The following is a 20,049-nucleotide window of genomic DNA, read 5'->3' as shown; positions in this document are numbered from 1 at the left end:
TAATTTTGTTGTTTTTCTTATCATGTTTACTTTTTCAAAAATCAAAGGTTTGAGGCCAAAATTTGTACTGCAACTAGCTGAATACCAGGGATGTCAATGAATATTAATTCGCAAGGTTGGTAGTTGAATAGGAAAGTGCTTTTCAAATATTTGAAAATTGGTAAGATCAAGTTATTAAAAGTAAAAAGTATGCAGTGGAATTTGGTAGCCCATCAACTGGTTTAATCGTTGATCGATACCGATTAAACTTTTCACAAGTATGGTACAGACAGGGGTCGTCTTATATCACTAATGTATGGTACAGACAGGGGTCGTCTTATATCACTAATGTATGGTACAGACAGGGGTCGTCTTATATCACTAATGTATGGTACAGACAGGGTCTGTCTTATATCACTAATGTATGGTACAGACAGGGTCTGTCTTATATCACTAATGCTTACTAAAGTGTGAATCAATCAGGATTCTAGTTAGTTTTAGATTGTATTTAACACCAGAGGACATATGCATTGTCACTAACTGTCAATAGGGGACAGTGTGTGTTAACTGCCTGATGATGGATATGTAGACTTTCTGCACCAGAATTTTAATTAACTGTTGAATGCCTTTTTAAATCTTTGACTTGGACTAAATCATTGACTTTACCTGCAATTATAATCCTAAACTATGACTCGAAGGTCTATATCTGAAGACTCCTGAGTATATATGTAACTCAGATTTAATCTACAGATCAGTCTACCTGTAAACCAGTATAATCACGGTGGTGATTTGTCGTCACTGTCGTCCTATAGACCATCAAATCTTCGGATATAATCCTGTGTGTTTATGTTACATGTACTTGTCTATAAGTAAAGTACATAAAGAGATGATCTTACTGAGGCGAGAGGTCTTTAAACAGGCTGGCGAAGAAAGGACTCGATCTTAGTGCCTTTATGTATACGTATTAAAGTTCTACACTGTGTCAATATTTGGGTCCGAGGGGCCCTCTTTGTCCACCATTAATCGGAGGTGACGATTCGCCTTGATCTGGTGTAAAGGGGATCACTTTGTCACGGGTGGGGACCATGCTGCATGTAAAATAAATCTGAGAGTATTCCTGGGGGAGTTCTGGTCTCACACTTAATAGTCTCACACTTAATAGTCTCACACTTAATAGTCTCACTCTTAATAGTCTCACTCTTAATAGTCTCACACTTAACAGTCTCACTCTTAACAGTCTCACACTTAATAGTCTCACACTTAATAGTCTCACTCTTAATAGTCTCACACTTAATAGTCTCACTCTTAATAGTCTCACACTTAATAGTCTCACTCTTAATAGTCTCACACTTAATAGTCTCACTCTTAATAGTCTCACTCTTAATAGTCTCACACTTTCTCTGCTTCATTAACTTTTAAGTATCATGAATTAAAATGGGAAGGTTATGATAAAATCTTTCCTGATAATTATTGAAGTGTTTTATTGTTTGGCTAATCTTTATTCGGTGCATTGATAAGGGGTTTAGTCATAATAAAACATTACACTTAATAAGATTCAATGTTAATTGTCATCCACAAGCCTCCATAAATTATGGATTATGAATACAGTAATTCTGAATTATCAGTATTTTGGTGTGATTGACAGAATGTATTGTAGATTGTCTGATACAGAATTTCCTATGACCGTGTTTTAAGGGTTTTTAGAACACGGTTCTGTTTGTATTCCTTTACGTGATTGTGTTGTCATCCGGAATGAAAGTATCATTTGTGAGATCAAACAGCAGCCATCGACCTGAGACCGACAACATACCTGTTCTTGGTGAACTCTTTTGTGTTTGAAATTTTCAAATTCGAATAGGAGTAGTACAAACCTTCATTGTCAAGGCCGTGTGGTTTTTATGGCTGTGGTGGATCTCTATAAAACGCCTTTATGTAGTGACAGTTGGAAATTACAAATACTGGAATGATGTATCAGAAAGTTGTTGTAACTTATGCATGACAAAATTGTACATGAACAAAAAGTTACAGATGTGTGTCTCTAACAGGAAACAGTCTGATGAGGGAATTCACAAAAGATATGTTATCTGTGGAAGGTGTTCTGACACACAAGGTAAGGTAGTTGGTACTCGGACAGGTATATAGTACAGGTATATGGTACAGGTATATGGTACAGGTATATAGTACAGGTATATGGTACAGGTATATGGTACAGGTATAAAGTACAGGTATATGGTACAGGTATATGGTACAGGTATATAGTACAGGTATATGGTACAGGTATATAGTACAGGTACATGTATATGGTACAGGTATATAGTACAGGTATATGGTACAGGTATATAGTACAGGTATAAAGTACAGGTATTCAGAAAGTATGTGCATACCTGTAAGTTAGTGCATCTGTCTGGAATATATATATTGTCTGCAGAAACATGTGCTTGTTGCCGTCACTGAACACATGGGGAAGAGGTGCAGTGAGTGTGGGGCAAAATTTGAAGTGGTATTGTGGTGCAGCAGAGAGGTAGGGATCCCGTTTTGAGATTGAGAGGGGGGTTGGGGAGGGGTTGGGGAGGGGGTTGGGATAAATTTGATGTGTATGGTATGAATTCAAGATGTGGTGATTCAGGGCCTGGATTTACCAAGAGGAAGTGTGAAAACACTGACTTCATCAACTTCACTTGAACATGTTTGGTGGTACATAAGATGTTTGTTCACAATTGGACAGTTAGTTCTGGTGTAAATGTCTGAATGTAGACAATTGATAAAACATTGTTTTTACAACAGTGAAGTATTTTAGCAACTAAGACAAGAAATTATTTCGGACAGATTTACTGCAGTGACATGTTTTCATAGCTCAGTTGCTAAAAGCTGATCATTCTCCGACACTGTATTTCCTGTAGTCATGTGACTATACTGTCACACTTATTTGTACTGCAATGTCTTGATAAACAGGCATAAATTTGAGCTGCTGTTTATCAGCATTTTAAAGCAACTTATTAATCCAAATTCAAAATCAAAATGTAAAACTGTGTGTTGATTAGTGTTAACTATTTATTTAGCTACTTCAGGCTGAGTATGTACAGCTTAAGTATCTTTATAGCTAATGTTAATAAACAAACTGTTCTGTAATATATGTAATCTGGTTAAAAAATCCTTGACAAGATTGCTCCGAGATGGACAGAATTAACACATGTCCCTGCCAGCTTTGTTTGTATATATCCTATAAGGGAGGTAACTCTAATCCCCCCATCAAGGGGTACTGGTGATGATGTAAATTAGCCAGTCAGACTGGTGACAGGGAGACAAATGATACTCAGACACAGGACTTATTGGGGATTTGTTGGAATGACTGCTAAGAAGGAAGGGATTTTATCTGGATCAACACCACTACAGGAATTCCCAGAGCAATATCGGAGGATGAGATTGGAGACTATATATAGGCTGGTCTGCTGACATCACTACATTACCCACAGCTATAACTAAGGGATTAATCAATCATTTTGTTGTAGACAACCAAATTTTCTCAAATTAGACAGTCATTACACGAATTTGTACTTCGAGTATTTCTGGCTAGGTAATGTTGTGCCAGTAAATGTGACTTCGAGGCTGATCAGGGCACGAGTCATAAAATTGTCTTCCTTCCTCATTTGTGTTACTGTGTTATATATCTATCTAATCATTAACATAGCGTAGTAAATACACTTTGTGTTGTTGATCCGAAGGTAAAGGTTTTAATTTCCTGTTGTAGTTGTATGATGTTGTGTAATATCTGTACAGTTCACATTTATGTATGTACAATCCATTGAGATCTAGTTATGTATATCATCTAATAGATGATTTGTCACTATGATCATGCTAGGCTATTGGGCCAATCATCACTGCACCATTGAAACATTCTTTTTAGAATGTGGATGTGGTGCAGTGGTATAAGCTGCACGTATTATTTGCTAGGCGATTACTTGCCATAGATCGTGAATTAGAGGCTTGCCGAGTGTTTGACAGCTTAGGTATCTTACCACGTGAGGGCTGAGATTCCCCTGTCTCACTTTAATCAGGGTGAATGATTATTTTTCTCTTATGTATCTTATATGGACATTACATCAATGCAAGGAAATGTTGACATGACGTCATGGTATTGTTGAAACTTAAAGTCAGACATAGAGACCAAAATTATATACATTGAATAAAGCTCAATTTTATCTATAATCTTAATATTCTAGAGACAGTGAGTCAGTTTAAGTCCATATGCTATACATGTATTCAGATTTCTTCAGTGAAATGAGTCGATGCATCATCTTTGACACTAATGTATAAAACTAACTCTCCAGTTGTCTCCCTTCCAACTGTTAAAGCTTGGGGAGACATTCTCACTTCTACTGATGTTTTCTTATGGCCACATACTGAAATTGGATCACATCTTTATACAGAGTTGTGGCCCTTTAATTTTTTATGCTGACGTTTGTACATGGATTACGTACAACACCTTGCCTTGGTATTTAACACATCTCACAATAATTTTGCAGCAATTCAATAAAAGAGTATATGTGATTTGCACCTTGTTTAAAAATTTATGTGAGAGTTTAGAAACTGCATGACAATTGGTACGTATGGCAGTCTTAGGAGGCCGGGAGTGTGAGATTATATAGGGGCAGTAGACTTGTATCAGAGTCTGGGAGGACAGGTGAAGGTCGGATAGGGGGTGTGGGGCAGTATACTTGTATCAGAGTCTGGGAGGACAGGTGAAGGTCGGATAGGGAGTGTGGGGCAGTAGACTTGTATCAGAGTCTGGGAGGACAGGTGAAGGTAGGATAGGGGGTGTGGGGCAGTAGACTTGTATCAGAGTCTGGGAGGACAGGTGAAGGTAGGATAGGGGGTGTGGGGCAGTAGACTTGTATCAGAGTCTGGGAGGACAGGTGAAGGTAGGATAGGGGGTGTGGGGCAGTAGACTTGTATCAGAGTCTGGGAGGACAGGTGAAGGTAGGATAGGGAGTGTGGGGCAGTAGACTTGTATCAGAGTCTGGGAGGACAGGTGAAGGTAGGATAGGGAGTGTAGGGGCAGTAGACTTGTATCAGAGTCTGGGAGGACAGGTGAAGGTAGGATAGGGGGTGTGGGGCAGTAGACTTGTATCAGGGTCTGGGAGGACAGGTGAAGGTCGGATAGGGAGTGTGGGGCAGTAGACTTGTACTAGAGTCTGGGAGGACAGGTGAAGGTAGGATAGGGGGTGTGGGGCAGTAGACTTGTACTAGAGTCTGGGAGGACAGGTGAAGGTAGGATAGGGAGTGTGGGGCAGTAGACTTGTATCAGAGTCTGGGAGGACAGGTGAAGGTAGGATAGGGAGTGTGGGGCAGTAGACTTGTATCAGAGCCTGGGAGGACAGGTGAAGGTAGGATAGGGAGTGTGGGGCAGTAGACTTGTATCAGAGCCTGGGAGGACAGGTGAAGGTAGGATAGGGAGTGTGGGGCAGTAGACTTGTATCAGGGTCTGGGAGGACAGGTGAAGGTAGGATAGGGGGTGTGGGGCAGTAGACTTGTATCAGAGCCTGGGAGGACAGGTGAAGGTAGGATAGGGGGTGTGGGGCAGTAGACTTGTATCAGGGTCTGGGAGGACAGGTGAAGGTAAGATAGGGGGTGTGGGGCAGTAGACTTGTATCAGAGCCTGGGAGGACAGGTGAAGGTAGGATAGGGGGTGTGGGGCAGTAGACTTGTATCAGAGCCTGGGAGGACAGGTGAAGGTAGGATAGGGGGTGTGGGGCAGTAGACTTGTATCAGAGTCTGGGAGGACAGGTGAAGGTCGGATAGGGAGTGTGGGGCAGTAGACTTGTATCAGAGTCTGGGAGGACAGGTGAAGGTCGGATAGGGAGTGTGGGGCAGTAGACTTGTATCAGAGTCTGGGAGGACAGGTGAAGGTCGGATAGGAAGTGTGGGGCAGTAGACTTGTATCAGAGTCTGGGAGGACAGGTGAAGGTAGGATAGGGAGTGTGGGGCAGTAGACTTGTATCAGAGTCTGGGAGGACAGGTGAAGATATTTGAGAGGATAGGGGGTGTGGGGCAGTAGACTTGTATCAGAGTCTGGGAGGACAGGTGAAGGTATTTGAGAGGATAGGGAGTATGGGGCAGTAGACTTGTATCAGAGCCTGGGAGGACAGGTGAAGATATTTGAGAGGATAGGGGGTGTGGGGCAGTAGACTTGTATCAGAGTCTGGGAGGACAGGTGAAGGTATTTGAGAGGATAGGGAGTATGGGGCAGTAGACTTGTATCAGAGCCTGGGAGGACAGGTGAAGGTATTTGAGAGGATAGGGAGTGTGGGACAGTAGACTTGTATCAGAGCCTGGGAGGACAGGTGAAGGTATTTGAGAGGATAGGGAGTGTAGGGCAGTAGACTTGTATCAGAGTCTGGGAGGACAGGTGAAGGTAGGATAGGGAGTGTGGGGCAGTAGACTTGTATCAGAGTCTGGGAGGACAGGTGAAGGTATTTGAGAGGATAGGGAGTGTGGGGCAGTAGACTTGTATCAGAGTCTGGGAGGACAGGTGAAGGTCGGATAGGGGGTGTGGGGCAGTAGACTTGTATCAGAGTCTGGGAGGACAGGTGAAGGTCGGATAGGGAGTGTGGGGCAGTAGACTTGTATCAGAGTCTGGGAGGACAGGTGAAGGTATTTGAGAGGATAGGGAGTATGGGGCAGTAGACTTGTATCAGAGCCTGGGAGGACAGGTGATGGTATTTGAGAGGATAGGGAGTACCGGGCAGTAGACTTGTATCAGAGGGACCCAGATGGTATGATAACATCTACATCTGATAGGCTAAGAGCCTACTCCACACTTCAGTCAGTGTGGAGTGTGTAGTAAATGTCTACACAGTTTTGATAGTCATCAAAGCTCAGTATATCTAAACATCATTGCCATGTGTTGCTCATGTTGATCAATTTTTCGGCATAGCCGTATAATATTCTTTTGGTCCCTAATATGACGAGACAGGTGGCGTTACTGGTCAAGATGAAGTATGTGATTGGAACAAAGTTAAGATTGAATGCAAGCTGAATAAGTGGATGTATCTTTTGCAAATGACACATTAATAAAATTATATTCCTGATTCAAATGCAGTTTTATTATCACCAAAAAAGATATTTCCTGTTTAAAATCTTATTTTTCAATTTTATTTTCAAATTCTCTGTTTTAAATTTGATTAATCAATGCTAACGAGACATGTTGTGGAGGAATTTATTTAATTCTGAAATATAATAAATTTTGTTGTAGTTATCTTCTTTACAAATTTGGTGATTGGTTTACTGATACAATACATCATATACTTTATCACTTTAAGTTGTAATAACAATGGACAGGGTTAAATGTAAAATGTGTTTTTATTAATAACTTATTAATTATATTCCAAAACATCAGTATGTTTACCGTAACACACATAACATGTATCATCATGCCCTTATCTTAATTTTGTAAAATGAAGCCAAAAGTTTGTCATAAAAAATATAAAAAGTTCGATGCAGAAGATAGCTGACCAAGATTGGCATCCCTATGATGGGTCGAGCAGACTGGTCTAATACTTCACTGGGCCCCAGAGATACACAGTAGTCTAATACTTCACTGGGCCCCAGAGATACACAGTATCTGGTCTAACACTGGGCCCCAGAGATACACAGTAGTCTAATACTTCACTGGGCCCCAGAGATACACAGTAGTCTAATACTTCACTGGGCCCCAGAGATACACAGTAGTCTAATACTGGGCCCCAGAGATACACAGTAGTCTAATACTGGGCCCCAGAGATACACAGTAGTCTAATACTTCACTGGGCCCCAGAGATACACAGTATCTGGTCTAACACTGGGCCCCAGAGATACACAGTAGTCTAATACTTCACTGGGCCCCAGAGATACACAGTATCGTATAGGGTTCCAAACAGCTTCGTTTGATACAGACAAAAGATGGCTTACAAAGATTTTGGGGTTACCATAGAGAAAATGTTTAAAATGTGAAAAATTTACTAATTGATATTAGTAAAATTTCCTGTCAACAATTCTCTAATACAATGTACTTATGGTGATATGTATACAATTTAAATTGTACCAATTAGAAGTTATTTTATACCTGTAATGTGTAGCACCTATCCCCCCTAAACCAACCTCTCCCCATTAGTGTTTTGTGGGAAAAAACATTGAGAACAGCGACTTAATGGTCAGTATTTACAGGTATAACACCCAGGCATGGTTCCTGTCAGAATCAAAGTGATGGAGGTGACCCTTCTTTTCAGGTGTGAATTAAGTTAGAAATATGTAGAATATTTTGAGGATAGATAGGTGTTAGATTCCCAGTCTGACAGTAAGATAGGGGCCAGAGTGATGAATTACCAGGCTATCTGTTGGAGGGTGAGATTGGCCGATCAAGCATGCAGTATACAGCTATATGTCCAGCAGTTAGTACAAAATGGATGGTCATTTGACCTCTAAACTGACCATCTGAAACCTCGCAGAATCAAGGGAAAATTAAGTACCCAGAACACATCATGGGATCCAGAAGGGTTTCAGAACGTCCCCGAGTCGTTCCAGAAGGGTTTCAGAACGTCCCCGAGTCGTTCCAGAAGGGTTTCAGAACGTCCCCGAGTCATTCCAGAAGGGTTTCAGAATATCCAGAAGGATTTCAGAACGTCCCCAAGTCATATTCCAGAAGGGTTTCAGAATCTCCCCGAGTCGTTTCAGGAGGGTTTCAGAACCTCCCCAAATCGATCAAGAAGGGTTTCAGAACCTCCCAGAATCATATAATATATCATAGTTTTATCCTGAACTTCCTCACTTCATATCTTTATATGTTCTGATTGACTTGATCCATATAATGACCTCCTGGAACCCATTATTTATGTCGTACCAGGAGTTCTATTCAGCTGTTCTTTATCCCTTATCATGCCCTTTTTTCAACCTTCCTCCTCATCAACTCCACCTCAAAATTTTGTCCTAGCAGTTTCCCCCTTTCTTGTTATGTCCCCTCCCACCCCCTGCCATGGAATGTGTGAGGGGGGGGGGGGGGGGGGCACCTTCCATCCCGTCCTGTCCTGATGCAATGTATAACTAGTTTATAGAACTGCTGATGTGATCCTACATATCATGATTTAAATTTCTCCCTTCTTGCTTCCAATTGAAAGCTATTGGATTCCATTTTGTGCCTATAAGAAGACACTTTCCCTTTTCTGACTCTGCATTGATCAGCTACAATATTGATGGTTGGTTGACCTGTCCCATGACCTTACACATTTTAAACTTACTGCCCTGCTGTAGGTAGTTGGTTTCTGGTGTGTAGGGGACATACTGGCTGGCGATATATGGCTATTTAATCACACAGATCATGGAGCCCTGAAGGATTTAAGTAGGTCCTTTAGCTTACTGTAGTGTTTATATTATAACTTTATACATGTACACTGAATCCCTAGGGGCCCTATAGTGATCCTAGGTTAACTGTGGGGCCTGATGTATCTACACAATACAATGGTCATTTGATACCCAGGGGGTAATGTTTGTAACATGTCCAGTTTGTCTGGTCATTCTTACTGGTCAGTTTGACCCCTGGTGGTCAGGTTACTACTGAACTGACCCCCTTGGGGTGGTTTTCATTGTTTGAGTGTATGACTGTGATGGGTTACAGACAGGGACAAGACAAGGGTAAGGAATCCACTCACTCCGACTCCGAACATGTCATCATGAGGAAGCTTCACTATTTTATTAGACTGGCCACCAGTTTTTAGCTCACCTGGACCGAAGGTCCGGTGAGCTTATGCCATGGTGCGGCGTCCGTCGTCCGTCGTCCGTCGTCCGTCGTCCGGTGTCCGTCGTCCGTCGTCCGTCGTCCGTCGTCCGTCCGTCAACATTTGCTTCAAATCGCTACTAGTCAAAAAGTTCTTATTGGATTTTGACCAAATTTGGTCAGAAACATCCTTGGCAGAAGGGGATCAGATTTTGCATAAATGGTGACTCTGACCCCCAAGGGGCCTGAGGGGCGGGGTCCAATAGGGGAAATTGAGGCAATTCCTTTAAATCGCTACTAGTCATAAAGTTATCAATGGATTTGAACCCAATTTGGTCCGAAACATCCTTTGGGGAAGGGGAACAGATTTTGCGTAAATGGTGACTCTGACCCCCAAGGGGCCAAAGGGGCGGGGCCTAATGGGGAAATAGAGGTAATTCCTTCAAATCGCTACTAGTCATAAAGTTATGAATGGATTTGAACCCAATTTGGTCAGAAACATCCTTTGGGGAAGGGGAACAGATTTTGCATAAATGGTCACTCTGACCCCCAAGGGTCCAAAGGGGCGGGGCCTAATGGGGAAATAGAGGTAATTCCTTCAAATCGCTACTAGTCATAAAGTTATGAATAGATTTGAACCCAATATGGTCAGAAACATCCTTTGGGGAAGGGGATCAGATTTTGCATAAATGGTGACTCTGACCCCCAAGGGGCCTGAGGGGCGGGGCCCAATGGGGAAATTAAGGCAATTCCTTTAAATCGCTACTAGTCATAAAGTTATGAATGGATTTGAACCCAATATGGTCAGAAACATCCTTTGGGGAAGGGGAACAGATTTTGCATAAATGGTGACTCTGACCCCCCAAGGGGCCAAAGGGGCGGGGCCTAATGGGGAAATAGAGGTAATTCCTTCAAATCGCTACTAGTCATAAAGTTATGAATGGATTTGAACCCAATATGGTCAGAAACATCCTTTGGGGAAGGGGAACAGATTTTGCATAAATGGTGACTCTGACCCCCGAGGGGCCAAAGGGACGGGGCCCCATATGGGAAATAGAGGTTATTCCTTTAAATCGCTACTAGTCATAAATTTATGAATGGATTTGAACCCAATTGAGTAAGAAACATTCTTTGGGGAAGGGGAACAGATTTTGCATAAATGGTGACTCTGACCCCAAAGGGGCCAAAGGGGCGGGGCCTAATGGGGAAATAGAGGTAATTCCTTAAAATCGCTACTAGTTATAAAGTTATGAATGGATTTGAACCCAATTTGGTAAGAAACATTCTTGGGGGAAGGGGAACAGATTTTGCATAAATGGTGACTCTGACCCCCGAGGGGCAAAAGGGGCGGGGCCCCATATGGGAAATAGAGGTAATTCCTTTAAATCACTACTAGTCATAAAGTTATAAATGCATGTTGTAAACTCAGAGAGTCAGGACTTCATTATTTCTTTAAAGCAGTTGGGATCCCCACACTATAACCATATATAGCATTGTTTGAGGTTGACAAACAAAACCAATTGAACATGAACATTATTTTGACATTTGGTCAAATCCAACCAGGTGAGCGATACAGGCCCTATGGGCCTCTTGTTTTTGTTAAGAATTGCAAAAGCTAAATTCTAATACCAGATTATCTGCCCCTAGTTTGAAACTTAGGATCTAGAATCAGACATATCCTAGGGATCAAAATCATAAAGCTCAATTTTATTTATAATTTTAATATTCTAGAGACAGGAGGCCAGTCTACAATTTTATATGCATATTATGATGTGTTACTACTTTGGGGGAAAGTGACCTTAAGAAGGAATTTGGAGTTATCATTAACACATTTGTGCAAAATCTGTAAAAGGTACTTTATTAAGATTGTTGAAATTCAAATTCAAAAAAATATTTCCATTAAATACAGATCTCCTAAACCTCTTGTCTGATTTTAAAAACACTCCATATTTCATTTCATTCAAATATTCTCAAATATTCTCATCTGTTTTTATAAGTCAACATGATATTTAGATGCTATAGTTGACTACACAAATAGCTGATTTGGAAAATGTAAATCATCATTGTTGAAAAATGTAGATTTCACTAAATAAAAGCAATAGCTGGTTAAGCTATAGCATGGACCCTTATATAGGTATAAGTACAGGAATACGGTACCTCTTATATCCTATTGTCATCTAAACTGTCCAATATATCAGTCTAGTGAAAGATTTGGTTTGGGGTAGAACTCGGCTAGAAGATCATGGTACCCATATGTATCGTAGGATAAACAGAAATATTGTGACTATAGTCTTAACATACACAATCATTAACTGACAAGTAGGACTGATATTAAAATTAAAATTTTAATAAAAAAAATTTAATCCTGTAATTAGATTTAGAATTATTTCTCTCTAATCACATTAAGAGTTCCCGTAATGTACGTTTTACAACCTAAAAATGTCCAGGAGTATGAACGGAGTATAAGGACTTTGATGAGCGATGATGTAATCGATATCGGATTGCTGCTATGTTAATTGGTTGCATGTGTCGACTGTGTTAAGGATGGACCAGTATTAAATCTTCTGGAAAAAGTCTCCAACAGTGATGTGCAGGTTCAGGATCTTCAATCGGCAGACCGTTTATCTTTTGGACTATGAAGATTTGGTTCAGGATTATAATTATACTGCGCCAGACAGAAACGATGAGTGAATTTTAACTTTGTGAGTCATTTTGGCTTTTTTCACATTAACGATACCGATAGCATGATGCAGTTTCTCTGTGGGTCTTCTTGGGAAATATTCCAGTCAGAACATGTGGCATTTTACATCTCATTCCAAGTCTTGCTTATTTTCAAATTTGTAGTTGTGAATGATCTAGCTGAAAAAACAAATGTGTTTTTGCTTCAAACCAAGCCATATGTATCAAACCTGTATACACATGAGGTTAGACCGATTGAGATCTGTGATTTAACAGTTAGTAAAAACAAATCCGCAATATAATTGTAAACAGAGAATAGTTTACCTACACGTAAAGCCACAGGTGTGTTATCTGAAGCTGTGCTGCAGTAAAGAAATGATTTTTATCAAAAAATTTGTTTGAATTTGGAACTTTTTGCTTTCAAAGCAATTTATATAAGATTATAAAACATGTCAGCCTGTGGTTAAGAAAACTTAATGCAGATGTGGGTTAAAGCAAACGTTTTTTGTAAAATAAGATTTGTTGGTATTGGTGATGTATTCAAGATGATGACACCAGTTTCCTGTGAAAGTTTCAACTAAATATACACATGCCATTTCACCAGATCTATTTGTATGGCTGTTCAAATTGACTGTGATAGAAACCGTTGGTTTTAGCAGTATTACGGAATGTTTAAGATTTTGACACAACAGAAATATTTTTTCTTAAATGTTGTGATAATCAATTTTCATCATATATATGTACAATGTATTATAATTTCACTTTTGTGATGCCCAAGTTGAAATGTGTTTAATCAAGATATAACCTACTGATAAACTAGCACCTTTGATAAACAGGGTTGTTTGTCAGCAGCACAACACATTTCTATGAAAAATTTAAGTTTTGTTATAAGTGTGATTGTACATTAAGATATTTTCATTAAAAGAACTTTATAAGTTTTAGCAGAGCTTAATTATCATATTCATAGTATATACAAATATTGAAAATAAAAACTATTGGATTAAGAAATTAGCCTATTAAGCTCCATTAAGATTTGAAATGAAAATTGGAATTCAAGTTTGGAAAAAAGGAAATTTTGTTTTTTTTTGTGTTTCTCACCCCGACCTTACATGTGAATTGTGTGGATCTATCCCCTGGATTTTGATGATTGTGTGTATAATTCATGATTTTGATGTTAGAATGGAAACTCTATCATGATCTCAAACCTGTAAGATATTATAGTTGAATTAGTTATCTTAACTTGTGTATTCTACTTCTCAGAACATTTCAAACTAATGTAGAACATAAGATATTTGTGAAAGTAGGTCATCTACAGTAAGTGCAAGTTAACTTAAGTAAATGTTGAATTCTTATCAAAATTAAATTTTTTTTTGTTTCTTTGCACCCCACTCTAAATCTGTTTCACTGTAGGAAGTCGTTTTCATCACTCTCGTTTTGTCTTGTCTCTGTGTACGGTTTGTGGTATCTGGCTGACTTCGGAGCTATCAGAAGTTCGGTAATGAAATCTATCTAAAAACACTAATACCTTATCAACATTTTTCTGTAATAATCTGGTTGAAGACAAGTGTTACCCCTCCCTTACCCTCCCGCTGTGTCTCTTGGTTTGTTGGTATTTTAACTTCCATCATGTCTGGTACCCCAGACACGGAAAGGGGAGGCTAAAGGAGGGGAGATAACCACATGGTTAAAATTAGTACAGAACTACTAGGAACTATTCTGAGAAACAGACAGAATTAATTGTGTTGTCTACAGGCTATTTCATTAGTACTTTCTATAACATTAAATAATGTTTAAATTTTGCAATATACATACATACATTTATACTTAGACGTACATGTGACCTGTCAGGTCATTATTGCAGAGACTAAAATATAGTGGTCTTAGCATTCATCTTATTTATTTTAATTGTCTGGTTTAATTGTAATCTGAATTCAAAGGTTCAGTATCATAAATTTTGATTGATAAAAATACCTGTGCATCTTGGAATTGATCAGGAACAATTTGAATTGGTGTCTTCCTCCTAGAATAGAGGGAATGCCTGCATGGTCTCTTATTGTGTGTAATAGTCCAGTGTCGGAAAAGGATTGAAGCTGTTGGATCCCCAGGGAGCCTAAATGAAAAACAGGGAGGGTCTAATTCTGCAGTCAGAGACTGGCTGTGGGATCCCAGGGGGTCTTATCACCTTAGGAGCAGGTTCTTTGTGAAATATATATGTATGTTAGAATCAGGAAGGGTCTCAGGAGTGGAGTATAGCTGTAGCTATCATTAAGGTTGGGAGCAGGTTTGTCAGGGTCCCAGAGACCTATAGGGATGTAGCTATCACTAAGGTTGGGAGCAGGTTTGTCAGGGTCCCAGAGACCTATAGGGATGTTGGTGGAGAAGCTTGTGTGTGTGTGAGTTCTACAATAACAGGGGGAGGTGTGTGGAGGGGGAGATAGAGCAGATCAACATAGATAGAAGGGGGTCTTATCACAGCTTTAGGGAGGGATGAGTCACAACAAGAGACAAGACAGCTGAGCCCTAGGGATCTACAAGCTTTATCAGTTCCTAGATTTTGGATAGACAAGCTCTGGTCTCCAAGAACCTCAGGGAAAACTGGAAAATTTAATTCATTTACTCAAAGCATCTGGAGCATGAAAGTTTGCAACTGGTTTATACATGCATTTGACTCACTTGATCAGTGTAGAGACAATCAACAGTGTGTGGAGATATTCTGTGAAGATTGGACCTGTGTTGGTATTGTCCAGACATACCAGGAAACCCAGGGAGTATTTGATCCTATACAGTTTGTATGAGGGGGATGTATAACAGCATTCATCCAGAGAGAGCATTACAATTTGATTTGACAGAGTGTCTGACTCTCCAAGACTGCTGCTCATTATTAACATGTGCCAGTGTATGAATTGAATTAAGTCTTAAGGAAAACTTTGTGACGAGATCTGAAGAACACTTCCTTGAATGTTTGGCCTTGTGTATTCTCCATTACTCCTAAACGTATCTAATCTAATTATAGAACGGATGCTGCTCTCTATAAAGGTGTGACATCCTTATTACTTTTACCTGCCAAAGGTGTTCTGTTATCACCTGGGTCATCTACCTATTATACCCAGGTGTGGTCAGATGTCCAGCCTAGGTGCTGACCAATTCTCAAGGTGTGGTCAGTCTCAGTAGGGGTCTGACCATCCTAATCCCTAACTAACCAGGAAAGGTGTTAAGGCTCCAGGTGAACTTTACTGCCTTGTATAATGATATGACACTAAGGGTCATTACTGGCCAGGTAGACAGTGAGGACCCTAATGTGGCCATCAGTGATATCTACATACCTCATAAACAATTGATAGACATCAATGAATTAAATAGTGACTGGATGATTGTACACACATATATATACACCAGAGCTGTGTAAAAACTGTTTTTTGGAGGATATATTTTCAGCACCAGATATTGATTTGTGTCCATCTGTTTGGGATTTTACCCTGTAAACACAGACATATATTGATGGTAATAGTTTGGTAACCTGGACATTAATGAGGCTAATGTTCTACAACCTTACCTAAGGCCTTGACACCACCGAGTGCAGGTGTAATTAATTACCTGTTCAAAGGTGCACAGGTAGTAATGGCCAGACAGGGCTGGTGATGGACAGGTATGTGGAGCAGGTGTGCTGACAGGACCAAGGTTACGTACAATTCACCAATTCTGTACACACTCTCACAATGCATTCATAGAACCTGGCAGTTCACATGGAGTAGATGACCTATACCAAATAAAAACTGAGGCTTTGAATACAGGACAATATCAACTGTGATTCTGACTTTAGCGGATTGGGATCAGGGTACCAGTCCATGTGGACACACAAACAAATTGTATGGAACAACAAATTCTGACTTTGGCGGATTTCGATTGAGGAACCTGCAGTCCTTGTGAACACACAAACAAATTGTATGGAACAAGAACATCAAGGATTTGCAGTAATGTACTAATTATAAGACAGGAAGAAATAATACAAAGACTCCAGTCGTCCCTATATACCAATTTACCAGTCTGGGAGCTAGTACCTGTGTAGGTTGACTGGAGGTGTACCGACCTCAGACAGGTGATATTACAACCACTCCGGGCTGTATGGTATACAAACACTATAGCTCTGTAGTAATATTACAGCAGACAATACCACAGAGTCAGAGGAGAACTTAATTAGTGTGTAAAAGTAGCTAGTTATTAATCATATAGCATACACAGGCACTCATTACCTGTCCTGACAGGTTGTTGTATGGAACAGAAATACCCACTACTGTTTTAATAGTACACAGTACGGACATTTGGATTAATCATTGTTTTCCTTTTCGGATTTATTACATTTACTGGATTTTAAATGAGAATTGTGAATGATAAGTGGGAGCTATCTGGATAATATTCCTGGTTATATTGTCTAAATCTGTCGAATAACCACAGAGTTGGATTGACTTTGTATGTCTAATTCTATAAGTCTGTGATATAACAGTAGGAATGAAGAAACACTCATTCTGTAAATCTGTTTGAAGTAAAGGTGTATTTTTGTTTGATTTTGTATGGAATTTTGATCATCTGCGTGTCACGTTTACACTGGAGTATCTGAGCACCACTACAGAACAGTGGAGTAATTAGTCAATGTTTTCTACAGTACACTGTACCCTGGAATGATAATTCAGGTCAACATCACCAACTAAGTCAAGTGGAAAATTATGGGATGTAAAGTTGGTCTGCAATAGGGGGACTCCTCCAGTATTACCATGGAAATTGATTCACCTTCTACAGGAGCTGGTGTGATTCTATACAGTTAATGGTAGCCGGAGGAACAATCTGTGGTTTTAAAACTATAAACAAAAGCACATCTGGTTTCAAAAGGGGAATGTATTATTTTTGTATCCATCTTTGTTTGTAAGAGTGAAAGTTACACTACAGGTGTTCAAAGTGGCAATTCTTAAACCAGAACTGATGGCCGGAGTACCTTTAATAAACAATGGACAATGTGGAGAGGTGTCTGGATAAGGGGAACATGTTTTTACAGACTTTCTAGCTTGTAATGCGACAGGGTTACTGGAGTGGAGAGTTCGCCACACACTGACTCGGAGGCCTCCATGCATGCTGCACACAGCTGATCCACTTGATTCCACTCGAGATTTCAAATTTTTGAATGGTGGCCATACAACTCTCAACGTTTTCACATTAGCCAGTAATTAGAAAGGCCTGTATATATTTAAATTTTGAATCAACAGATATCTACTGATGTACAAGATAAGTCAATTACAGTCAATATTCAGGAGTATGAGCTGGATTTCTTACACACATAGCTTGGATATAAGGCCATACACAGACAGCCAGTGCCAACTGTAATATGTACTACCAAACAGCATGTGGGTTTGATATTTAAATCTGAATCACATACTGGCGAAAGGATTTTACATATGTAGACATTTTTGACAGTGTTTTAGGTGTTCTTTGCTCAGAGACGGGAGTGATTTTGAAGGAAAAAGTATTTCAAATGTTATGTGTCCGAAAATGGATTTGTTTTGGATGTTACATATGTGCCAGCTAAAATGGAGGTGATTATTATTATGGAGAAAATTTATTTAGGATGTGTTGTGCCCTGACAAGGGAATAACTAATATATTTAGGATGTGTTGTGCCCTGACAAGGGAATAATTTTACACCAAGACAATATTTCGGATGTCATGTGCTATGTTGTTTACAAAGATAGTGCTGGAGAATGTAGTGTAGGTGAGGAGGAGGTGAAGTGGGTGATGGAAGCACAAACATGATTGATATAAAACCCTGTCAGCCCTCTAACATGGGAAGCTTCTGTATTCTAGACGGAGATTTTAGGCAGTTCCTGGAGAACCTAGACTGTACCCAGGTAAGAGTCTGGTGCCCCTGGGTTTTAGGGCAGATATATATGATACAGGGTTATGACCCTGGGAGAGAGGACATGTGTAGGGGAGACAACTTATTTTTGAGAAGGGATGGAGTCATAATTAATTCGGATGAGTGGATGAGTCTTGTGCCATAGAGAATGAGAATTGATAAAAGGTCAATTTAGAAGGATTTTTGTTTTGAGAGAAAAGAGATTATTTGGATAAAAAGATGAAATAGGAAGCGTTATGTGGTAATTGTGTGTGCATGTCTGCATCTTCTCTGTTAGTCGTTAAAATGTGAGAGCGATATATGTTTCAGAAGTGCTTTGTGAACATGTTCTTTAAAAAACCTTCTGTTTCTGAAGGTGTAAGGTGTTTGTTTCAGAAAATTACCTGCATGGTGATGGAAGAGGGGAGGGAGGGGAGGGGAGGGGAGGGGAGAGTGCGGAATGGGGGAGGTAGGGTGGTAGGGGTTGGGAATGAAGGATCATGGTTTGTGTGGGTGGGGGGGTGGGGGGGTGAGGTGGGGGGGACATGCAGAGGTTAATGGTTGTAGGTACTGTACTAACATTATGTCTAACAGTGTCAAAACACCAGTGGAGAAAAGCTGGGTGATTAATGGTGTCTGTATATTTGGTGTTAAGAGTTTGTGATGATTAGATTGTGTCATCTCCAGTCATAAACTGCTACTGTACTGAAGCAACAAATTATGACAAGGTATACCAGGTATCTGTTTACATACTGTGGTATAGATGAGCTGATATATATGTACAATATACTGAAACAGAAAATAACTTTCAGGTCGTTTACCAGTTTCCAAAATGTTGGTCACATCAAATGAAATTTTTAATACAAAGAAGGATGTTCTTATTGGACAGCAGACAGTATATATCTGGGGTTCTGATAAACAAATACATTGTCACTTTACCCCAGTACACTTCGTTAGGTTTTTACTCTCACTTTGAAAACTTCAGATATAACACATACTCCATAGTCTAGGATTTAGTATGGTACGTACTTATCTCTTTTCCTAGGACAGTCAAACAAATCTGATTTACTCCATTGTACCCAGCAGGAACCAGTAGTCATAATATAGGATCTGGGAACCAGTAGTCATAATATAGCATCGCAACTATGTAACGATTGGCCCCTCCCATCACCCTTCACTGATCACGCTTCCAGGTATTAAGTGGAAGTGTACTTAAGCTTAGGAAGTGGTACTTTTTTACTATACAATGATTGGGTTTCCATGTGCTTTGGTAAGAGTGAGCTTTAATGCTGCTGCCACAGAAAGCTCCCTGTGCATAAAAGTCACTTGGAAAAAGTGAGCCCTAATGCTTTGCCACATAAGTTAATAAACTCCCAGTATAGAAAAGATATTGGGTAAAAGTGAGCTATGACAGGGTGAGTTCTGCCACAAAAAGCCCTCTGTGCAAAGAGAATATTGGGTAAGAGTGAGCTCTGATAGGGTGAGCTCTGCCATAGCAAGCCCTCTGTGCAAAGAAGATATTGGGTAAGAGTGAGCTCTGATAGGATGAGCTCTGCCATAGCAAGCCCTCTGTGCAAAGAGAATATTGGGTAAGAGTGAGCTCTGATAGGATGAGCTCTGCCATAGTAAGCCCTATGTGCAAACAAAATATTTGGTAAGAGTGAGCTCTGATAGGATGAGCTCTGCCATAGTAAGCCCTCTGTGCAAACAAAATATTTGGTAAGAGTACAGCTCTGACAGAGGAGCTCTACCAGACAGCTCTCTCA

The 20,049-nt window shown here is 40.1% G+C and overlaps 1 protein-coding gene across 5 annotated transcripts in view; it reads left to right on the top strand.

Moving 5' to 3' along the window:
• The window catches only part of LOC117342707, a 145,550-nt gene that overhangs the window by 60,069 nt on the left and 65,432 nt on the right, over positions 1–20,049 (top strand). Inside the window, exon 1 of one of the 5 annotated variants that reach the window (XM_033904925.1) lies at positions 1,903–2,089. The exons of 3 other annotated variants lie outside the window; for them this stretch is intronic. In XM_033904925.1, coding sequence (XP_033760816.1) covers positions 2,036–2,089 — 54 coding nt within the window. In that variant the 5' untranslated portion in view covers positions 1,903–2,035. Of the gene's footprint in view, positions 1–1,902; positions 2,090–16,341; positions 18,297–20,049 lie in introns of those variants that run through there. One more of the 5 variants, XM_033904923.1, reaches the window with a different exon arrangement.

Source organism: Pecten maximus, chromosome 14 (assembly GCF_902652985.1).
Source record: "Pecten maximus chromosome 14, xPecMax1.1, whole genome shotgun sequence".
NCBI lineage: Eukaryota > Metazoa > Mollusca > Bivalvia > Pectinida > Pectinidae > Pecten > Pecten maximus.
This window is presented reverse-complemented; position numbering and strand designations above follow the sequence as displayed.